This window comes from Diadema antillarum, unplaced genomic scaffold (assembly GCF_040938485.1).
Source record: "Diadema antillarum isolate AM-2024a unplaced genomic scaffold, OU_Dant_1.0 scf00000126, whole genome shotgun sequence".
Taxonomy (NCBI): domain Eukaryota; kingdom Metazoa; phylum Echinodermata; class Echinoidea; order Diadematoida; family Diadematidae; genus Diadema; species Diadema antillarum.
Genome location: NW_027271015.1, coordinates 1,347,045 through 1,372,359, shown reverse-complemented (window position 1 = coordinate 1,372,359; position 25,315 = coordinate 1,347,045). Strand labels below are relative to the sequence as shown.

General features: G+C 36.5%; 1 protein-coding gene across 2 annotated transcripts in view; it reads left to right on the top strand.

The window, feature by feature from the left end:
- The window catches only part of LOC139720301 (uncharacterized), a 75,841-nt gene extending 57,654 nt beyond the window's left edge, over positions 1-18,187 (top strand). For both annotated transcript variants that reach the window (XM_071631663.1, XM_071631664.1), the window contains 4 exons: positions 10,453-10,496; positions 11,909-11,969; positions 14,687-14,791; positions 17,044-18,187. In XM_071631663.1, coding sequence (XP_071487764.1) covers positions 10,453-10,496; positions 11,909-11,969; positions 14,687-14,791; positions 17,044-17,130 — 297 coding nt within the window. In that variant the 3' untranslated portion in view covers positions 17,131-18,187. The remainder of the gene's footprint in view (positions 1-10,452; positions 10,497-11,908; positions 11,970-14,686; positions 14,792-17,043) is intronic.
- Positions 18,188-25,315: the final 7,128 nt, after the last annotated feature.

Here is a 25,315-nt window from a genome sequence, read left to right as displayed (position 1 = left end):
GATAATACACATAGCTTTATGTTTGTTTGTTTTTTCTGCTGGTTGCATGTTTGATGTGGAATATAATAGACCTAGTATAAGGAAAAAAATGTGTCCGCTAAATAATCCCTCTTCATTCAAGTAGATTCAGTGTGTTTGTTGTACATTTGAGCTTTTGAATCTCTTTAAATCTTGACGCAATGTGATAATGTTTTAGTGGTGATTTTAGTAACTGATTGAGGAAGTTTTGAATATGAATAAGATTGTGCATAGGGTTTGTTGTAGTGTGGAGGTCTCTACATTTAATGCTGTAATGCAAACAGTGTAATAGCCTGATATTCTTTTTTTGAATTGCCACACCATGTACTGAGTATTCTGTAAGCACTATCATAATTTTTTAGAGTGAGTAAATCCTGTACATGCTTCTGCCACCATTGTCTCTTCTCACTGGCATACGTTGATGGCGGAATCAAATTTCCGTTCTCATGTTCTCATCTCCTTATGATGCTATGTATGGCTCCCCCATTCTGTGTGTGTTCACCAAACTTCCATGTTAACCTCCTTGTAGTATATAGAAGATATGTAGCTTTAGCAATCTTGGCTATATTTCATTTGTAGAAGTTTTTATGTAGTGATTTCTTAATGATTCTCCACGATTTTTGACCAATAACAACCATTATAGTCTGCCTACTGAACAAATAGACTGAAAGTGCCAAATGAACCAAGATGTTCTGTAAACAGAGTATGTTGATCACTGGTAATGTACATAAAAAGTGTCAAGACTTTTGTGATGTTTAGGAGGTCAATACATGATGTTCCATTCAGTTATTTGAGAGGAAGTCAAAAGTTTTTTATAGGTCCTCGTTATGATATATAATGGCTAGTGTAAGACAGGATGACAGATGCAAAAGCATTTGAGCATTGTGCATCTTTTCTATATTCTCTTTTTTAAAGTAAGTACCAGTCACATTTTACTTGGCACCACCTGCCACTGTATACGTGACTAAGTAATGTTGATTAGTTTGAAGTGGATTTTGGATCTTGTCCCACTGCCAGGAAAACTATGACAACTTCTCAGTTGTTATGTTTTACCCATCAAATTTGATAGATGTTCATAACAGGGACTTTGCAATAACATCTACAAAATTTCATGATTATAATCTTCGATAAAGGTATGTAATATTTGGTTGCTACCAAAGATACAGTGATGCTTGAATCACAAGGATTAATAGAAGTAGAGTGTCACAGGAGGGGAAGGCTCCATTCTGTCCACAAGTCCACTTCACAAGCACAAAGGTTAGTGCAGTGTATGGAGTGTAGGTATACAAAGCTAGAACATGCAGAGAAATAATAATTATGATAATAATAATAATAATGATAGTAATAATAATGATAATGATAATAATAATAATAATAATAATAATAATAATAATAATAATAATAATAACAATAATAACAATAATAATAATAGTAAATAGTAGTAATATTGATATTATCATTATTATAATTATTATTATTATTATTATTATTATTATCATAATCATTATCATTATCATTATCATTATCATTATCATTATTATTATTATTACAATGAGATCTCCTTTATCCAGGGTATAATAGCCTCTTCAGTGTTGCCACTGCTCTACCAGATGGTCCTGCTATTATTATTACCCTTACATTGCCAGGTACCCATTTGTACACCTGGGTCCAACAGGACAAAAACATCTTGGTCGTAAAGCACTGGACAGAAATCGAACTCGGGTCCTCCAATTTGGAGTCTGGAGTCTAATAAACTATGCCACAGTGCCCCCAAATGAAGGTGACCTGTCACCGATATAGACAAAGGATTAATTGTAAAATCATGATCCAGGTGATACTCTGTGGCTGTGTACTTTTTTTTTACAAAATGATGATTAAATCAGTGCTTGATATACAGTAGCAGTATCCTTGAAGTCAAAGGAGAGTACTCACTACGGAAATGTTGATGCACGGTAGAAGATAATGAGTCTTTTGGCAATTTTAAATGGTAATTGAGACAATGAAGTGACTTAAGAGACGGCTCTTAATCTCTTCACGACTCTGATTTCAAGGAAGTACTTTGTTAATTCTTTGAAGACAGAACATTGAAGGGTGATATATTAGTTAAAGGTTGTAACAGTGTGAGAGACAAATGGGCTTACTCTATTCAGTACAATATTAATGAGACGTTTAATTAACTTTTCCTTAACAAATGAACGAATGTTTGACAGACACAAATATTGATTAGCCCGGTTTTAAGAGGTATTTTGACTGACTTGTATATTAAATTGCTATTATATGTGTAAAGTCTTCTGTGCTTATTCAAACATTAGAAATCTGTACATGATGTGCATGTGAAATTGTGTTATTGATGACAGCTATCAGCTGACATTTTCTTACTCTTTGTTAGTGGTTGCATAGAAACAGAAAAGAGGATTAATTACATAAGTTAGCAGGGATATATATCATTTGCTTCATGCGTTTCGTGGCAGGTCTAAGAATAATTACTTGGCAAGAATTACTCTCGCAGCTTTATGCCATAATGTGCATCTACTTTCTCATCCTGCACAAGGGATTTTATGATACAATCTAAACATTTTTCCATTACAGTCTTTGTGCCTTGCACTTTAACTTGGAATCATTCCAAGTAATCATTAGTTCATTAAAGGGGAATTCCCGACCATTTAGAAGTTAGTCTCAAAGAAAGAAGAAAAAAATTTGAGTACAATAGTGAAAACTTCATAAAAACAAATAAAAGTGAGGGAAGTTATGAAATTGTGAGGTTTCACTAATTTTTGCGAAACAGTTCATGAACAGATGATATGAATACATGCAAATGAAAATAAAAAATCAAAGTCAAATTAAGATGAGGGAAGACATGAAATTATGAAGTTTTGCTAATTTTTGCAAGACAGTTTGCAAACAGTTGATATGAATATTCAAATGAGTGTGCTGATGATGTCATTACCTCACAATTCTCCATAGATCATGTAAAAGAAAATGGTGAAAATTCAATTTTCTGTTATAAAATACAAAACATGTTATTCCTGGGTGCATAAGTTCAAAGTAATGATCAGTAAGATATTGTAGGATTATTTGATACTGGGGTATAATTGCATTTGAACCAAAAAAATGGAAATAAGAAGATTTTGTGTATAAAGTCTATTGCAAGTTGTGTGGTGGTGACATCATCAACTCTGTCATTTGCATATCTATATTGACTATTGAAGAAGTGCTTTGTGAAAATTAGTTTTAAAAAAATTGCAATTTTATATCTTCCTTTGATTTTTATCCAACTTTGATCAAATTTTCACTGTTGCGCTTATAAAATTTTGCTCTCTCTAACTAGACTTAGTTGTATCTGGAATTCCCCTTTGATTTTGCCATTCGCTGATTTACGTGGAGTGATACACAATTACATGATGTGATATAGCGTGTACATATATGACCTCAAGCTTTCTTAACCTGATCATAAAGCTGTCTGTCTATAATGAAATATTGTTTTTGCGCAACGGGCTGAACCCAATAGCTCACCTTGTATCTAGTGTGTCAAATTGGTACATCTGGTATACATAATCCGTGTTGATCTTTGCAATTGAGAAATGTTTTTGAAAAACATGTTTGTTGGCTACTGAAACTCAATATCAATTCTGACTAATGTATAATGGGAACTTCACATTCTCTCGCGGGAAGGACATCTTTCATTTTTTACCAAAGAGACTTTGCGTTAGATTATAGCGTATTTTTTCCATGGTATATTGACAAGAGTTTTAGCATTGTGCTTGTACCGGAGATGGATTTAACCTGTTCTGACTGATGTGTTACCAAGTTTAGCCCGACATGAACTGATAATGTTGCTGGTAAGGTCACCTCTGCCTGCATGGGCTGCGAAGCTAAAAGACGTCACCACTGGCAATTTTTTCCTCTCAATGTCAGATTTCAGTTTATGCAAGGAAGAAGCCCATTTATGATTTGTGCATAATCTGAAGATTGGAATACTGGCTGTATGGCAGGGGGATGAATGCTGTGTGACATAGCTAGCATGTCACTACGACCCTAGTTACTTCCATATTAGGGTGGTGTGCGTCACGCACTCCCCGTCCGTGTGTCGGCACGCACTGGTGGAGGTGGAGGGGAGGGGCGTGAGGACAGAATGACGGGTACAGAGGAGGAGGAGGAGGAGGGAGGAGTTGATTAAGAAAGAGGATTGAGTAAAGTTATCAGTGTGTGTGTATGTGTGTGTATGTGTGTGTGTGTGTGTGTGTGTGTGTGTGTGTGTGTGTGTGTGTGTGTGTGTGTGTGTGTGTGTGTGTGTGGAGGGAGAGAGAGAGAGAGAGAGAGAGAGAGAGAGACCTGCAGGAGATGTGAAACCAGGAGGACAGACAATTAGCGAGGGAAGAAGTGAAACATACACAAAAAGGCGTGATGGCAAAAGGGATGAATATAAAAGCATTGGAAATCTGGAATAACATGAGATAATGTGGATGCCAGCAAGAAAGAGGGAAAGAGAGAATATTAAATACAATCCAGGCAGAGAGAGAAAAAAAGGAGTTATTAATGTATAGAGAAGAGGTGGAAAACATGGCATCAAGTTAAAGGAACTAATCAGGTATTTAATATAATAAGAACAGATATTGACAGAGTGAGAGATAGACAGGTCACAGGTGAAGTGGATTAATCAGTAGATCAGAAATGAAAGCAATATCTTCAGGAGAAGCAGCAAAGTTTGTAAGTTTTGGAAGGCATTTGAAAGGAATTTTGTTATAGCCAGATGGTGTGTATGTCACCGGGATATAATTAAGAACAATTAAAAAGAAGAAAATGGAGATAGAGTGTGATAAAGAGAGAAAAATAAAGATAATGGAATAATCAATTTTCAGTGGTCAGATGAAGAGGAAACTTCATTGGGAGCAGGTGTATGAGGAGTGAAAACCATATTACCATCTTCTTAGAGCTCTAACTAGTGACGTAGGAGGAAAAAAAATCCATGATTATGCAATAAGAGAGAGGGTAGTAATGTGATTAGGCTCATTAGGCATCTGTGATGGGGATTTTGTGTTCCCAAACCAGTTGACCATTTCTGTAATATAATAGTGGAGAGTTTGTAATTTGATTAGAGTGAGATATATCACTCGCAGTTACAGAATCCTTAGCTTTTTTTCTGTAGAGGAATATATTACAATTAATTCATGGCTGGACTTCTGTGTCAGTCTGTTCCCTCCAACTGTGTTCTAGAGAAATGATCAAATTTGTATTAACTATTAATAGATAACAGAAAACGTACAACTGGTGGAGTAACTTATATGCAATGACTGATGATAGATTCTGACTGATTTCAGTGAGAGATTAGTCTTGGCTACCAAGGATTTGGTGAAATGTCTTTGAACTCATTATTTGTGAATATGTTGGGTAGTTCCGATGGTTGTCAGAAGTACCAGGTTTATTGTGTTTGACTGATAGATTGATTGATTAATTGATTGATTGATTGATTGATTGATTGATTGATTGATTGATTGATCATCTGTATGGCATTGCTTTACAATTCCATCAATTTTCAGCAAAGTCATCAAACATTATATATATGCATGTATACAAAGTATAGCTATTTTGTGCAATTTCAACAATTTTCATTACTCACATACATCTGTAATATAATGACATGCATTAATATCAATTTCCATACAAAACAGTTGCCAACAATAAGCAAAGAGCTTGACTCTATGGTAACAAATTTTACATAACATTAATACAATAAAACAAAGGGGTCCAACATGATGCTCATGGAAGAGACGGATATGGAAAGAGAGAGAGAAATCGGTTGTTGTCATTCATAGTGTTATTTGTTTTTCTCTAAAATGCTTCCTGAGGTCCTGCTGTAGTTCACTTCTGTTTTCAAGCCAAAGCAAATTACTGTTTGACAACAATTGAATATTTTAATATCAAATCATTCAGGGATAAATTTACAATGACACGATGGAAAGCTTTGCTAAAATTTATGGATGTTTGCAGTATATTCCTCCATCATCCCTTTGAAAGCTTGGTACAAGTCTGCTTAGGTTAACACTGAAACATGGAAGATACGGAAAAGAGGAAATGTAGGAACCAAACTCCCACTTTTCCTAATTGACAGATTATTATGGAGACTGATATTCAGAAATTATCGTAAAATGGGTGTGCAAGACTCTGCTTACTACTAGGAATTAATTCCACGTTTTTGCACTATATAGGAAGAAGGAACGATTAAAAAAAAAATGAACACATACTGCATGTATGTAACAGTGCAAACTGAAACCATACCTGCTTAAGTTGGAAATATCTGTGGGAATTCTTGTTTTCTTCATGGTTGAAATGTCACAGTTGGAACATAATTGATTCATACTTCCTTTCGATTGTGCCCAGCAGTTTGGGTTTGGGGGCAAACATGGCTGCAAGCTGTGAAACCACATGTCAACATGTCAAAGTCTGATGAATGAGAAGGCTTACAAATAGAGGAAAGGTAAAACTGAAAGGGATGAAATAAATGACCAGGAACACATTCATCAGCCTTATGTGCAATCATTCCATGCATGTGTGTGTGTGTGTGTGTGTGTGTGTGTGTGTGTGTGTGTGTGTGTGTGTTTGCCATGGGGTACCAAGCAAAAATCTGCCATTTTGATGAAATATGTTTTTATAATTATCGTTTTTAGTGCTGTACCCTGTTATACAAAAAAAAAAGAAATGTGTGAAAGTAACTTTAGTACTTTATGCAAGAAGATGTTGTGTTAAGTGATCTGAACACAGCAAGAAATGAATGCTAATACTTTACTTCAATCTCATAATTTGATAACTATTTGTATCTCTCTGATCACATCAAAGTATCAAACATTATAACACTAATGTATGCATGTGCAGCTCAGCAGTGGAGCTCAGCAGGAATAGCACCAGTGCCACTGCACTATGTCTACAGACAGTCTACAGACAAAAGTAAATATTAATGGGCCTAGTTTGTGGATTAAAAATGACCTCTTTTTAAATAACTCTCCATAGTTTTGATAATGTTCTTTGAAAAAAAATGTATCATCATTATTGTTATCATGGTGAACACATCATAACAGGGATGGTTGCCAAAATTTGGCCGCCATGATAGCTGTGGACATCGCCAGATCATGAGATGGTGCTACTTAATGCTGTTATCAGGGCTATGATGGCACCCCAGGTTACAGCATGCTGAATCTTATGGGAAAGTATCTAACTGCTGTGCAGATAGTCAACATTTTACTCCTCAATGCTCATTAGACCTTCAGAATTGTTAACGTATCTAATCTTCATTAAACTGAAACCAATTTTCAGAGGGGGGGGGGGAGATTTGTTTGCTCTGCTAGGAACATTGTGAATGTGCAAATAAACTATATATCTAAATATTTTCAGTTTCAATGGATGATTGGCAATAAGAAGGAATTGAATCAAGAAATCACATACCAGATATTTTTCATATTTGTGAGAAAGCCCAGAATATATGACTCATTGCATTACATTATACAGGAAGTTGAATACTCAGTAATGTGCTCTGTAATCCCATGATAGATAACCATATTCAGATATTTTTCTTTTCCTAATTTTCTGTGACGATGCAAGGAAATCTCATCAAATTCCATTTCGATTATGTTTGATTATAAGCCCTGGAAAGATTACAAAGAACTGTGCTTAGTTTGACTTCCCAGATATTCTGCTTCCAGTAGCTTAGACAGTCTGACCGCTAACTTCTCCAAAATCTATCGGTGAAACTTCCACAAAACTCCTGAAGAAACTATACATTTAGTTTTGAATAGTCTGCCTGTGCACGGCTAAAACTACAAGAACTTTGACCCATGTTAAGATCCACTTCTATTGTTGCGTCCATAGCCATCAAAATTAATTCTTTGAGGTGTAATGGGTATTTGTAATTTGTCAAGCATGAAAAGCAGAGGTCACTTGGAGGCAGAAGAAATAAAACTTTTGATCACCTCACAACAATTGTTTTTTCTTTTACCTTGACATGATATCGTACACATACATGTGTATGTAACTGTAAACTGGTTTATTAACTTAGTATGTGTGTGTGTGTGTGTGTGTGGGGGGGGGGGTTATGAATGATTTCACTCTACATTTGTATAATTGTTTTTTATATATATGCTCTTGTAAGTGAGAATGAGTGGCATGATTCAATATATTCAAGGGATATATGTTTGGCATATATTTGTCAACATTTTTTCGTGAAGAAAATATCAGTGGGATTGATTATAACTGAGTTATTTATGTTGAAGAGAGATTATTTGCAGTATAAATTGAAAAATTGATTTTTTGGTGTGTTTTGAATTGTATTTGTATTTTTTTTTTTGTTCATGTTTCACCAAATATGGGTTAATTCATGCATGATTTGAATGAAATCAATAAATATCAAGGAAAAACACAAATATGTGTGTGTGTGAGTGTGTGTGTGCGTGTGTGCGTGTGTGTGTGTGTGTGTGTGTGTGTGTGTGTAGGTATTGGTATAGGGCTTCATTGCCTTTTAGTCTAAATGGCATGTTGTGAAAATTGATGGTGATATCAACTGGAATCTCTCTACCGAAAACAAAGGCAGTTCAGTGGTTAAGCAGTTATGGCACCGTCGGTATGAAAGGGATATGTGTTAGCTCTGCTTCACTCCATCACCCATCTGGGTGAGGAATTTTGTTTTCGGTTTGTTTCATCTCGGCCCGACGACGACGCTGATTATCAGGCAAGAACACACAAACAGGTACACACACACATAAACATCCAAAGTGCCTTGTCATGTAGTGATAAACAGATCATGTTTTTTCTGTGTCGATGAAGTTGATCCTACTTCTTCCTTACCTTTTTACCGCCTGTTTAATTCACCCTGCTTTTAATAGAACTGCGGCCGGCACTGGACAAGGAAGTTGCAGCCAGTGCATCCTCCTGTACATTGTATATATTGTAACCACAGAGGATCATTACTGTGTTTGTCACTGTTGACGTAATGGATCCAATTTTCACCAAGCATTCTGTGGTTCTCAAGATGGTTCTATTATATCTAATGTGAAATGACGACTCATTCGGAAATGGTGTCAACAATATGGGGAAGATGGCTAAGAGTGCAAATGAAAGGGAAAGAAACGGCTTAGAGTGAATTGTTATTCTCCACAAAGGTGGAATCTGTATAAACAGTCATCCCTATTTATCGTAAAATGGACCTTGCCTACATACGATGAATGCATGACTGGTGTTAAGAGGTATGTGGTGGTTATTTTTCCTCTGACTACAAGTTGGATTATGTCAGAAAGAACAGACTGGATTGTTTGAACACTGGAATGGAGTCATCTTCTGCACACTCCTAATTCACTGTCAGCTCAAGTTATCTCATTTCTGTGACTTTACTGTCATATGACGATTATTGGCATGTTTTTTTTATTCCAGTGTTCGTGTCTGTCGAGTATGTGAGAATAATGGTCTTGTTGACATAGACCCAGGCTGTCCCAACGACCTTATGTCTATGTTTATTCAGCCTGGAATTCTTTTGTTACATGCTGCTGGCATTCCTGTGAATCTGATGTCTTTTGTGGTGGTTCTACCAGGTGTCAAGGAATTCTCGAAGTGTACATGTCTGTTTGGAGTGTTTGGAATAGCAGCGTGTGGTAAACACTGTACCATCAATCACTTTTAAAGTCTATCAGTGAAGATGAAAGCAGGACTTAAATGCTGATTCATTCAAATATCTGTGCAAGTTTTTATGAAAAACAGAAGAAATCTGTAGATATTGAATGAAGCAGAGATGTTATGTATGATACAGACTATTGATAGTAGTTTAGATTGATGAGTCAGTGAGTGGGTGCATTTTTTCCCCAGTTGAAATATATAGTGTTGATATTAACATTGATAGTGCTTCTGAAAATGAGAATTGCAATTCAGATTGTCGATTTGGGAGATTGTTCAGTTCAATATTCAAAGACTTCATATGAAATAATGGTAGGGGAAATGCATTAAGCCATTCTTGAATCAGAAATCCTACACTTTTCAAGTTAGACCTCATGGTCTTCTGAATTTCCAGTAAAAAGAAAGGAAGAAAAAGAATGGATTAGGTTCTTTTATTACCTTAGCTTACATGTGTTCCATGCATGTGTATAGGTCCACCATCATGATAACATGTATGATAATGGGTGTAAATGTAATAGTGATAACCGAACAGTATTACGGCTGCTTCTATTGAAATGTGATTTGTCAAAGATATGGTTTATAACTGCGCTGAACTTGGCATTTTTGTCAGTATTGTGGCCTGGTAGTAACAACTGGCACCGTCTAATCCCACACCCTCATTTATAATCTTCTCAATCATACTGAGAAGTGCATTATAAACTTGTGATATCTGAAATGTGTTTGTCATCATTTACTAGTGTTGATAATCAGATTCTCCATTTTTAAACCTTTTTTTTGCCACAGAATGGAAGCAGTGTAGATCCTGATGATGCATCCTCAAGTGATAGGTATGTTTATTTTTCTTTGCATGTATTTTTTCCCCTGAATTGAAGAAATATATCTATATCTTAAGAAGATAAAGATGAATGATTACAGTTAATGTCTTTTCAGCAAATTTTTAGCGAAATTAATTGTTTCTTCAAACTATTTATCCCTCTCCTGGAAGTTTCATTGTTGATATTCATGAAAAGCTCTTTAAATGTGCTATCAGCATCCACTATTAACTTAATTGAGAGAGTGACGGTAAGTGACCAGTGGAGTCGGTAAGATTTAAACATGTCATTGTTGATGGTTAGTTGATGAGGAGATAAATCATTCGCGGATGCGGCTTCTGACAGGGTGGAATATGAGAATATAATCACCTCCCTAAATTTAGGTGATGTGTTTATGTAGCTTAATAAATACCGATTACTAAAGAAACCTCGATGGCATTGAAATGATCCCTGGTGACTGGTGATGTATTGGAGTCCATTGGATTGGTAGACCACTGACAACATGGAGGTGCAGGCACATTCACTCTTCCGTTACAAATAAAGTTTTCTTGTAAAAGTTGTGTTACTGCAAAAATGTGTGTGTGTGTGTGTGTTTGCATGAGTGTGTGTGTGTGTGAATGTGACTTTAAGTCTATAATTGTTGTATATATGTGTATTTCTATATGTGTTTGGCCATGAGACTATGCAAGTAGAAGGGTGAGAGAATGGGAGAGACAGAGAGAAAAGAGACAGACAGACAGACAGACAGACAGACTAGGTAAATGTAGGGTAATCTGTCAGTCAATTGTAATAGAAACCACTTGACGAAAAGAATCCATTAGTTCTTAGGTTTTATGGTAATATTAGAGTACTATGTGCTTCTTGGCAAGTATTATACAAATAATGAATGTTTATGAGTGCAATGGACAGAATGTTTCATGCGCCTCGTTGAATGGGTCAAGATGTCATCTTTTACCGAATGAAATATTCTGTCCTTTGCACGAATGAAAAAATTATTATTTGTTTTATATAACGCCGAAAATAGATCCTTGTCATTTGATGTTTTATCAATTTAGAAACAAGAAGGAATCTGAGATCGAGAGAGTGTTCACTGAGCATTTTACGCTAGTGCACTGTGGCATACACACACTGCAAATGCAAGCGTTTGCAAGCATTTTACACGTGTAGTGTGCCGGGCTCTTGGCGTGCGTGCAATGGAGCAAATCGTATGGATCCAAAATTGTATGGTTAATGGAGCCACAATTGCACAGATGATGTCATAGTGAAATGGGACGAATGATCAATGTCAAACAACCAATCAAATGACAAGGATTCTACTTAGGCGTTATATAAAGCAGATTAATGTTATGCAGGGAAGTCTTCAGGAATCCCAAACATATCTTAGGATGATACCTGACTGAGTTTCCCCTTTTGGAATTTTCATCCAGGTCAGGAAGGATAGAGGCAGATGATGGTGATGACGACAGATCAACAGAGGAACTTCAAAGAGTAAGTTTTCAAAGGATATGATAGATTAATATGACCCAGTATAGTTCCACAATATTCTCTTCATTCAATATTCTCTCGTAAAATGTATCATGCTTGTTCTAAGAATAATAAGGCTGGGGATTGGTATTACTGTGGATTTCTATTATGAAGAATACCTTGGGACTGGCAGTTTTCTTTTTGTTATAATTTTGTTATAACGAAAGAATTAACAATAAAGATCAAAGAGCGGATAATGTTGTGGCCTGAATTTTTCCTACATTGTAACCAGAATTTTGTTATAACTGTGTTCGTTTAACGGGAGTGCACTGTATGTTGTTTCTGTTAGGACAGCCTCATGTTTGTTTGGGTTTTTTCACATTTGAATCTTTAGACATGGAATTCCAACTCAATAACATTAATTTTGCCTACCACTATTTACATGTGCTCTTTCTTTATTGAATAACATGAAATTTATTGTCTTGTAGGATAGGCTCTGGAACTGTATTCTAATGTTTTCTTTTTATGTTATTTAGCTACCTTTAAACATTTCTGAGTATCTAGGGTACTGCGCTGTTCTGTGCTGTTTGTGACATTACCCTAGCTTTGTTGCTGGTAGAATCGTGAAAGACATACCCGTGACCGTGGATACCTTTCATTGAAAATGTAGGCCTTGAAGCCTGTGTATGTTTATGTCATGACATTACCAGGCAGCTTTTTGTCATTCCTTCTAGCGCCCTCGTAATCGACGAACATAATGGAAAGTCACATATTCTTCTCATCTTATTCCCACTTTGGTATACCTATTCCATTCCAAGTTTGCGTGTCTTTGAAGTTTTATTAACAATTGGCATTGAAGCACTGTGTGTGAATCATTTATGTATTTTCAAATTTCTGTATCTATATCTGGTGTGATTAATAAGATTGGACAGCATGTGATGCTATGTGGACACTTTTCTTAATACTAACATTATTTTGCAATTAAGCCACAGAAATTTCAATTTGATCACTTAGGAATGAATAGTCTTTTTACCGCATCTCTTGTAGACATCAGTATACCTTTTTTTAGGTTCACACATAATATAAAATGTTGAAGATTTGAATTGCCTTTTTTAACAAGTCATCCATTATCTTGTCTTTACAATCATATATTATCAACATGAATGTAAAAATTGTTAGAACCAAGATCAAGCAAATGAAATTTGTTAGATAAGTGTAAGTTTTCCAGGGTATAGCTACTGAAATTGGTATGGGAATGTTTGTAATGAGCTTCGAAAAAATGCTGTGCTTCGTTACATCTCAAGACTTTGGCAGATGTGTGGGGGAGAAATAGAGTCCCTTTACTTACATTGCATCATGCAGGGCATGCTGAATATCGATGAATATTTCTCAGTATTTTATACAAAACAGTCAAGAAAACAATCATGTAATGTAAGCATTACAAGGATCTCAAAGAATGTAAGCATGAGAATGTTAATTATATGTTGTATTACAGAATGATGGCACAAATTTATTTGTACAGTAAGAAGGCTTCCACAAGGAAGTCTGCAGACCTCAAGGCTAGTTGTATTCAGCAGGATTCTATTCAGGCAGAACAATGTTCGGACGTCACTCTTCTCTTTTTCTGCTCTACTTAAGAACGATGTGTGATGGAATTTCTGTGTTCCACAGGGTATTATGAGAAAGTCAAAAGTCAATTCATGTTAAAGGGTTCATCTGAGAACAGTACTCTCCATTTAGTTGTCTATGTCTGCAGTGTAAGGCTGTTACCATGGTACTGGGATGACTGTTGACAAATACATTTGGTCCTATTGGCCACTTCAGTACATTGAACCTGGCATACCTTGTCTTGGTTTAAAATTACAACGTTCATGTTAATGAGAATAGGTAAAACTGTGCACAAGAGCAGTATTGCAGTCTTTGTGCAAATTTGAAAGCATGTAGAGATGATATGCTAGAACTTGTGTGCCGTGCCAAAATTTGTCCATTTCAGCTTATAACACTCGCTGGTGATAGATATTGATGGAAAGACAGTAAACACATTCTTTCTCATAGTTTTCCTACCACGATAGACAGTGACATCTCACTTCCCAGATGTAGAAGTAATTTGCTTAATGTACAGTAGAGTGGTTTACCTTCTTTTCAGTATTGTTTACATATGTCTCCTTGGGATATCATCTCCTAGAAGTGGTGTTCATAAAGTTGGATTATTAAAGACTAGCTGTAAAGGGATTAATATCAGGTATATTCTCTATTTACAAAGTGCATAGGCACTACATTTGTGATATGCACTATATTATGATAATGAGAATAATGATGATGATGATGATGATGGTGATTATTATTATTATTATTATTATTATTATTATTATTATTATTATTATTATTATTATTATTATTATTATCATTATTATTATTATTATTATTATTATCATTATTATTATTATTATTATTATTACTATTATCATTATTATTATCTCTGAATGTCCAAAAGATGGTAGTACTCATGCTTTGGTTCTAAGAATGTTGCATGGAGCAGTTATTCATTTGAAATGTTGTATTTAATTCTTTGATTCTGAATTTCCGTCAATGTAATCATTTCCTCTTTCTGTGCATCCTTTCATTTCCTTCCCCCTGCATGGTCCTGATCCCTCCTACCCATCAATGGTTTGCATGAATGGTCTCGACCTAATCCCTCTTGGCATCGTTTGAATCCCTCTCGCTGGCTTGCCATTGGTCAGATGTACAATCGGCAGCTGCGAGCCAACAAGAGACTCCAGAGGAAACTGAACCAATCAGAGGAGAGGATACTCCTACTGGAGGAAGAAGTCCGCATTCTCACCCAAGTATAGCTTCTTCGCAGAGCTTCTTTTTTCTTCTAGTCTTAGCTGCAAAATATTGGAAAAAATATGATATGCAGAAAGAATCAGAGACATCCATGTTCCTTCTGCTTCTTTCACTTTCCATTTTTTGTTTTATTTTATTATTCTTCTTCTTTTTTGGGGGGGGGGGGGGGAGGGAGTGGCAGTGGACGATGTTACTAAAGAGGCTTTCACACAGGACCTGTGAGGTGTTGCATAGCGTTGCATACCGACTACGCTGAAATAGGCCATGCTTGCATGAAAGTTATTTAGACAGAAGCAAGCGATCGCAAGAATGAGAAAAGAAATGTTTGGGTAAATACTTGGATCCAGCCTCTACAGATTTTTCATCAGACTGGTATAGGGTAGTGTACTATTGCATTGGCATTGGAGACTAGTGACTTGTTGCATACTATTGCACAGACATGGTGTGCAGTAGCGTAGTGTTGCGTAGATTTGCGTAGAGACTCTGTATTTTTGCATCCTATACTCCATGCCGAAAGTATGCGATAAAAGTGAAACATTTTAAATTCTTTTTTTTTTTGCATTCCGTGCATATACCCCTTTTTGTCACTTGGTGTATTGTAAATTTGTTACAGTGGTTGGTGTAGGCACAGCATAGGGTAGCGTAACCTCTTCATATAGTCGATACGTAACACTTTATAACGCTCCGCAAGCCCAGTGTGAAAGTCCCTTAAAGTGTAATGAAGTTATACAATCTGTCAACTAAGTCTCAGCTGCAAATCGCAACATGGACAATATGAATGTCCCGTCCTATTTTTTTTTTTTAGGAAGTTATTTTAAATGATGCATAATATTCATATAAAAGTGGGATAGGGTGCAAAGTTTCAAAGAAATGGATTCAATAATGCACAAGGAGCATCTTCTTACGTTCTTCAAACATGGATTCTGATATCTCTTTGTGTGTTTTCAGAAGTCATCATCCTCATACCCAGGAGATATTTTGTGAAAATTTGTTTCCATTGGTTGAAATTTGCCCTTCCACATGCAGTTTTGTATTGACCCTGCTCCCATTCTTTTTATTGTGTTTTCTGTGTCGAGCAAAGCATTCTAGCAGTGTTGCAGTACTGCATGCATACAATCTAAAGGACAAACACTGCAATTGAAATCACACTTTGCTGTTTGTGAAATTTATTCTACGTTGTCTGTGTAGTACAGCATCTTACAGAAGAATATGCATGGACGATCATGATCTTAGTGAATGTGGTTAGAAGTTATTGTATGATGCTCCCATATCCCACATTTGTGTTCATTGTGTGTCCCTGATATATTTCTTTCAAACAACATGCATAAATAGCAACATCATTACAGAAGGCATGTGGTTGCAGTATACAGTAGCATGTTTTAATATTGAGATATGGTTGATTGCCTAGTGCCAGTAGATATGATACTAATAATCAATTTTGAAGTCTTTTACCATGTTGCCGTGTAAATATCAATTAATGTTCAAATATATAGTCAGCCTAGTCTGCATGTTTTTTTTTTCTTCTGTGTAATTTCGTATTTATTTGATCTGAGAGTCTTCAATTTACAAGCACAAAAGAAAGAAAAATGTGTACAGTAGGGGGGGGGGGGAAAGAAAGCGATCTCTGGGATTTTTATTTCACTCGTGATTTCTGATGTGCCAGAATATTGCCTGTGGTCATCAATTCACGAAGTAAGCTGAATGGTTTTATAACTATATCAGACAAATTATGTACACTAGCTCAGCCAAGACAAGTGATCTGAAATGAACTGTGCAGATGAATAGGAGAACATGATTTTAAGAGTAAGGTAATAGAATTGTCTGAGCAATTTCTACTTCCAACAGATGTGGCGCAGTCATGCATATACTTGTCCTTATCTACAACTTGACAAAAAACAGAAATGTCATACGCACCCCTTTCAGTGGAAATATAACTTGCATATCTATGTCGTACCAGTTTGAGTTTGATTCTTGCCTTGTGAGCACATCCAACCATTAGTTTTCAGCCCTCACTCATGTGCAAATAAAACACACTTCAGATACAACTATATGGTGCTCTTACATTTACCTGTTTTTATATCTCTGTTGGGAACAAACTAGGTTGTTTTCGATCAGACAGAGTTAAGGAAACTGTCTAGATCACCTCTCCTGTGCTGTAAATCTGCTTGGTGGTCAGAGCACTCCCAGACCATTTTCCTCATTAAAAGACACTTGCCCATTTTTGATGTTTTTCCTTGTGATTCGTTTTCAGGATTTGGAAGCTGCGGAGGATGACTTGGACCAGGTCAAGGATGAGAACAAGGCATTACTCAAAGCGCTTGCCAAGTTGGACAGCTAGGCCACAGTCACTGACCCTCAGAAACCCCCTCAGGCCCGGAGAGTAGCCAGGCCTGGACCGCAGTCAAGACCACTGTATCTCTTTGTCACCGAATTCAGGAGTACGGCACAGTGCTCCTTCTTCCCACCCTTGCCCCCCCCCCCCCTTAAACAAATGAACCCCGGGACACTTGAGACATCTTCATCTGGAGCAGATTTACCAATGCCTGCAGTGAACTGAGGGGGCACAAGGGCACCAGCAGAACCCCCACCCCCTCACCCTTGGGGGTAGTTTAGGATAGAGAGCAGTGCACTTGATACAATTTGTCTGCTTCAACTTCACACTAATGCTGGGTCATGATCCTTGGTGGATTGTTCATAGGTGCGCAGTGATTTAAAAGCATGCAAGAAATTTCCTTTAGCCAATTATCTCATAAAAATCAACACGAAGATCAATGCGATGGCCCCATAAATTGCAGCTATTGTCACATTTAAGGTATAAAATCAAAATGGAATAGCGTATATGGCAGTCGTATCACAGAACCGATTCTCAGAAGCGCACTTTCAATTTATGTAATGAAAGTCAAGATGTAAACTGTGTACATCGCAAGAGTTTAAGAGATAGGGAGATAAGTTTGAAAGCCCCAATTGAGATAGAACCGAATTTACAAATAAATATATATATCTTGTGCATTAAAACTAATTCATATTTTGAAATAGCATTCAGTGGATTGAGCATTAGTGTTTACCTGATATTAGTAGGGGGACAGCAATTTCACAGAATATGGAATTGCTTTGGAGAAATGTACACTTGTCTAAAAGAGATTATCATATCATTATCAACTTGCCTTTGGCATGAATGGTTCTGAGGAGAAACGCACAGGCAAGTCGTGGCTCTTTATATAAATATGTGTAAATATATATTAGCATCTCTGTACAGATTCCACTCTTACTGTTTTGTAACTACTCAGATAATGTCTGCAATTTTCAATTTATCATGATGTAGTCACAAGGAGTGTCCCTGCACTGGACAAGTTTAGGTGGATTGGAATCACTCCAGGGCCCCCATTTCATAAAAAGTTGATATGATCGTTAAACTCTTGCTGGAATGGCAATTATCATGGTAATGACAAGAATCCAGCTTTGTGATTGGCTGTTGCTATATGGGAAGCTGCCATTCCAGCAAGAGTTGTGTATCCTAACATCTTTTATGAAATACTGTAAAAGTGGATATTTTTGCGCGACTAATTTTTCGCGCTTGGCCACGTAAGAAGAGTTTCGCATGTTTTTAATTTCGCCGAATCAAGACATCAACAACTAGAACATATGGCACACAAAAATATTCGCGTGCTTTTATTTTCGCGGTAGCTTGCGGTTGCGCGAAATGCGCGAAAATTTCAACACCGCAAAAATTTCCACTTTTACAGTAGGGCCCAGTTCTCCTTTGTATTTGAAAGCAATAATGCTGTTAAATTCTTGCAGTTTAGCAGGATGTGTACGAAAAAGAAAGCATCATCATCATAGAATATGGCTGTAACATATTTTCAGAAAATGACACATATTGATGGTAAGTCTGTATATATCTTCTGAATAATATTTTGTTCTTTTTCTCGCTATGGATCTCTTCCTGTGTTGTTAATACATCGGTAAATTAAAATGACTTCAGCAGAAGCTTGAAGGTATTTCTTATGCTTTAAACAAAAAATTCATGGTGAAATAGTATTGCACTACACACTAGTATGACCATAGCCCTCCTGCTTATCTCATACCTGAATGATTGCACTTGTAATGCTGTGCATAGTGCTAACTCCCTAGAATGGTATCATAATTATCCATGAAATTGCTTATTTGTCTAATGATGTGAAGGGTTTATGTAACAGAGTTTAAAATGTGCAATGAGCCTATTTTGTTACTCCACTTTATATCTATATGCAGTGAAACAAACGGAAAAAAATTCCACTTCTATTCTTTATCTATTCCCTTGTTACATCACTGACTAGAAATCTAGAAATAATGCAGTAAGAAATGTATCAGCCCTATACCATGTCCAGATTACAACTCAGTGAATTGATATTTTCAAGACTGTGGCCTAGCTGCCTTGAACTGCAGAAAATGGATATTTTATGTGTTTATGAATGGTACACAGAAGATTTTAGCGTGTGACTTGAGATTTTCTGTTTGTTTGATATATACTAGTCTATCTATATATTTAGAGTTCTTATTGTCGGTGGAATGAATGTATGTTCAGATTTTTTCTATGCAAGGTAGGAAGGGGAAGAAAAGTCAAGGCAATTTCATCAGCGATTTTGTTTTCATATTCAACTCATACGAAATGCTGTCATTTATCGTTTCAATACAATTAAGTGTCAGTGTTTGCAGGGTTGAGAAATTAAGTGGGTCCCATTTTATCACTCAGTGATAAATTCTGCCAAAGGAGTGATGGTGTAAGTTTCCTCTTCTCGGGGGAAAAAAAAAGATATATTTATACACTCTTGTAGAAATCACAGCTGTAGAAGATGGTGGCTTGTTTGGTTACTTTTTCAAAGAAGTTTCTGTAGAAGATGTTTCAGGTAAAATGTTCCAGGCAGAAGAGAAAGATTCTCATATTCGCCGACTCAAAAAGTGTTCTGTTTGAAATTAAGTCTGCTGACTCTCGCCCTTTTCCTGTTTTGCTCAGATCAGGTAGCTTTGTTCTATAGTATTTTCAGGAATATTGTATGCAACATTTTTAAAGAAGGTAACGTGGCTGTATCTACCATCAGCTCCCATTCTCTCGTGAGAAAAAGAGCAAACCAATTTCAGTTATTCATGGCATGCTTGTTGTGTGAATTGTTCAGGAGAGTAAGATGTAGACCATGTGTTCTGTATGCAAGAGAATTTGGAACTTGTTATTTTTCTTGACTGGTCATTTCAGTGGCAAATGATAGCAAGTCTCAGATTAGAAAATTCAGTGGAGTAAGTTTTTTGTATTGAATTTGTGATCAAATTCAATCTAAGTTCACTGACGTCCAGATAGGACGTAGTGTGCATAGGGCGGTGAGAATTCACAAAGATTGTGAGGTAGGCCTGTGTGTATTAGAGATGTTTTGCAATTTCTTTTGAGATTAGATCATACTTACAAGTTTTTCCTATTATATGAAGTATTTTTTCTCCTTCCTGATAATTTTCAGTGACTGTCTTTATCTGCTGAATTCTCACAATTGATGACCCTCAGTTTCCATGTCTGGAGACTCAGGTATGGGTGTCATCTTGGTTTGAGAAGAAGCAAAGAGTTTGACTCAAGTAACTTAGTATATCATGTGCGATAAGACTGTCAGTAAAGGACTTGGAATTATGTATAAGATGTATCTCATGTGGGGATTTAAACCAGGGGGACAAAAAAATGCCTGCATTGGGGTTTATGAAGGACAACTATTACTTAATACAGGCAGTCCATGGCAATTGGACAATTGTGAGCCAATGACAAGACATCAATACAGCCCTGAAAAGTAGTTAAGCAGTCTCATTTGTTTACAGATTCTGTGGCCTTTCAGCTGATTGAATTTCATGGTCTCTTTTATTGGGGATGGTAATGTTATCACTAAGGTTGTCAAGAATTTACAATGGCGGACAGTCTGTTTCAGTATACCTGAAGTGTCAATTTTGTTAGTAGATGTGTTTGACATTTGTTTCAATTACCTGAAGTCTTAATATCTTCTCTGTGGAATAGCTTATAATCTTTGTATGGCTAGTGGCAATTATTATGTCATAATAATATTAATTTATTATGTGTGTGCTTGTGTGTCATTTATTTTACCAAAAGGGATGTATTGATGGTTATGTAAGTTTTAACACAATTTCACTTACAGTATTAGTATGGATTTGTAGAGCAGAACAGAAGTAAGTACTAGTAGTCCAGTAATTATTGAGCATGATTCAGCAGTATTACACTGTGAAGCATTTTAAAAGGTGTAGAAATCATAGTGTCATTTTGGGTAGGCGCAAACAAAGACATTCACCCAGAAATTATCTACGTCGGGTCTCATTTCAAGTTTTTGGTTTATATCTAAGATGGGTCTATGAATAGTTGCCCATTATTCCACAGGAATTTGCACTTTCATGTCATCAGTACCATGCTAACACTGTCTGTAATCGTGGCTTCTTTCTTTCCGCATAACTGGTGCTATGTAACACTGTTCCTTCTATATTATCAAATGTGAAAGAATGTGCTTGTAGTGCACCAGGAATACATCTCATACTTGATTTTGATCAATTATCATAAGGAAGTATTTCAGTGTTTGTTGCTTCATCTATAATCATCTATAACTGGTTATTGGGGTCTTTATATTCCAATTTGATTGCTATTATGTAAAGTTTTGGCCCAGAATGCAAATAGTAGAAAATAATACCCGAAGGTAAGGTCATAGCAGGGAAAAGGGGGGGGGGAGGGAGATGGACCAACTGAAATTGAAGTAAGTACATTGGGACTGTTAGGAGGCCAAAAGTAGCACTCAGTCTATGGCCAAAAAAAAAAAAAAAGTGTTTGGTGCTAGCACTTCTGGCCTTCTGACAGTGAAGAAAGTAATGTCTAAAAGGGAGAACTACACAAGAAGACCTGTGATTGGTTGAAAATGGATCAGCTGATTGTCTGACAAGGAGAAGGAGCAATAAAACCAGGGAAATGCATATGTGCAAAGTAGAAACCCCCCACTCTTTCTTTTTGTTTCCTGACATAAGTTGCATTAATGGTATCCTCAAAATACTCCTTAGTGGATTTAGTTCACAGTGTACAATTGGAAAGAAACATACACACATTTAAGATAAACTATGCAGCAAGGACGGGGAAGATGGAAGACATTTCTAGATTTAAAGAAATTTATGTAACTACTGTCGTAATGGTATTCTATGTGAGTGAACATTGGAATGAACATCAAAACTATATCATATGTGACATTTTCTCCTCTTGTGAATGTAATTTTTTCAATTTCGTCAGTATATTGACTATAGTGGTGCATGAATTGTGGAAACATTATATGTAGTACAGTGTATTGTATTAGCCTTTCATGGTTGATACACAGGTGGTGATGTTGATATTGAGTGGAATTTTCATATGCATGTACATACCTGTAACTTAATTCATGTAGCATAAACTGAGTTGCAGAGATGTTCTGTGTGAATTGCTAAACTTTTTGTTTTGATTTCTTTTATCAGCAGTGTAAATATGGCAAGGAATAATGCTTGAATGTGAATGTTTTGATGAACTTATTCTTTTTGACAATCTCCCCAGCCCCACCATAGGCGTGTTTGCATTCTTTATCAGATTAGTCCGGAAGAGGGTTTGTGAAGGGACAACAAATTGAAATAATATGTCAAACCGGCTGTCCTGTTCATTTTGTAAAAATGGAAACTTGAGAATAAGAAGTACAGTTTACACAGTCTGGCACTTCTCTTACTTCTATGGACAGTAAGCAAAGAAACTAGCTCTAAAGTCATTCTCCGCACACAAATTTTGCCAACCAATGTTGACCTCAGAAGTGCTGACCCCTTTTCCACTGACATTTCATATGCCAGCCAGGAATGCAATCAGCACCAACTCTGTCCAATGTCTACATACCTGCCTGCCCAAGGCAGTATGGTTACCACAATAGTGATTCGAAGAACTTTCAGACATTCTTCTCTCCCCCCAACCCAGGGGGCAAAAACTTTTTGACACATATTGAGAGGAATGAGCCTCCATGCTTGATAACACTTCATCATCATTTTTTTTAGAGAAATATTATCATGCGTGCTCTGTATGTTGTGGGAAGCCATGTCAAAAACAAAGGGCGAGTGTGCAGGGCAAAATGTAACCTTTGCCATCCAGAGCCTGGGATTAGATCCCACTCTTCCTCTCCTTTTCATTGGTTGAGTAAGGAATTTGCTTCATCATATGCATCCCCCTTACATTAGAGCCATACTGGTAAGCAACATTGCACACAATGTGTCACGCAGGTGGAAAAGAAAGTAGCAAAGTCTGCCTTCGTGTCTCCTTGTTCCAGCCAGCTGGAATCAGGAGGTTGAAACATGGAGTGCACATTAGAAGGTGCAAGACTGACTGAACCCCTGGCTGAAATGGTTGGTCCGGGACGGGGTGATTTCTAGATGGATGGGAGGATCTAGACACTGTTCAGTCAGCTTGCTGCCTTCCCAAGCAGCTAACCTCATGTGGTGTAAGTGCCACTTTACCAACTGAGTGGGTCAAGTGAAACAATGGTTAGCTGTGACTAAGGTGTTAGCATAATTTCTAAGTGATACTTCTCAGTGACGCTTTAGGATCAAAGTCCCTCAAAGTTTATTTTACTTTATTTTTTTTCAAACAGTCTTTGTTTTTCTTCAAAAGATGGTAAAATGGCCATTTCAAGATGTGTTAAAAGTCCCAGCGGCCAATGTGTAAGAGTATTATAAGCAGTAACTGACTGAACAGTGTCTTGATAAGAGTGAGGCATTTAGGCTTCCATGATTGATGCAGATAAGTATCTGGTGCTGACAATTTACATTTCTGAATTTGGGGATTCATATTGGACCAGCTGTGTGACAAGAAATACAAACAAGGAAAGAAAATTGATGTTATATATGGTACGTGAAAAAGAAAAATCCCATAGTGATGAGGGGGCAGCTGTTGAAGAAGTGATGAGACAAATTCCAAACTCAGTGAAGATCACATGCAGAGGTCTACCTTGTTCAAAGAGTTAAATCTTGGGCTCTCCTCCACCAATGATTGCTCAAGGACTTCAAGCCCCCTGTAGTTCCCAAACAATAACCTGGAATTTCTGTCACACTCATTCTAGGAAAGCTGGAAAGCTGTGCAGTACCTTCCTGCTCACCTTTAACTACTCATAGACATAACCAACAGGAGTTCACTTATTGGTCTCAGATTAATCTCGTAGACAAAAAACAAAACAAAACAGACAAACAAATGAACAAAAACCTAGAATAGCTATCTTAATCTTTTATCAAATTGCCCTGATTTTTTAGTGTACACACCACACAAAAGTCATTCAAATGCCTTTATTTTCACATTTTAATGTGAATTAGCCACTACAACCACATGATGCTTCTGCCTGCAATGCACCCATCCCATGTAAAGACAGCAAGAAATATATGCCTAAAACCAACTATCTGCCTAATTAGCCAATCTATACATCCTATAAATGTATGAGATTATTCTACCACTTTCCATTAAAAAAAACCACACATATAAGGTCATTACATCTGACACTATTAAATAGGAGTGGAAATGTTTTTCTCTTTAGCTATTAGACCATTCTTGATTCATCTTTGCACCCCTTATATTCACCAAGTGCAATAATAAACTGAGCATTGCCTCCCATGTACATTCTTGCAATTCATCTGCCCAAAGGGCAAGGGAGGTACAATTCACTTGTACCAAAAAAAAGACAAGACAGTAATTTAACCAAAAAAAAAAAAGATAAAAATGTTTTTTTAAAAATTGTGCATAGCTTCTAACAAAATGCCAGCTCATTTCAAAGCCTTAGTTGCTGTTTAATTTGAATTGGTATTGTTTTCATTCAAAATTTCCCCTTAACTATGCAAAATTTTCATTTGCTTTCTTATTTTCCATTACTCTGTCCTCTTTTCTTTAAATTAACAGCTTCTTTATGTGTGCCGTGCTGAAGTTGACCGCGATATTTCTTGAAGTGATCTAGGTACAGAGATTGCTGTGTATGTGCTAGATATTTACATGACAAAGCCAGAGTTACTGTCTGTGTTGTTTAATGAATGTCTTTCTGTTATGCACCAGTTTCATCAGTTACCTGTGTAAAGCTCTTTTTTTCCTCTCCTTCCATGTCTTGGTGAACTAAGAATGTCCTATGTCTTATTTTCCTGTTGGTCATTATTCTGTGCTAGTGTATATTTTTCTGTCAAACAGTCATTTTGATGCAGGAAAAAAAAAAGATGTTCCCTTCATCCAACAATGTATTTTCCATTCACTATCATGTGGTTCATGTCGTAGAAGTCATAGAGCACCAACATTTGTTCACAGTGTTCGCCTTTTTCAAAGTGGGTTTAGGGTTGGGGGAATACTACATCATTATATTAGATGGAAAGAAAGAAGTGCGCCCTTATTAATGATCAAACATGCTTTCATCTCTATAATCTTTACTAATCTTGAGACCTAGGTAACAACTAACCAGTGATTTGAAGTTTAACGAGTATTGCACATTATA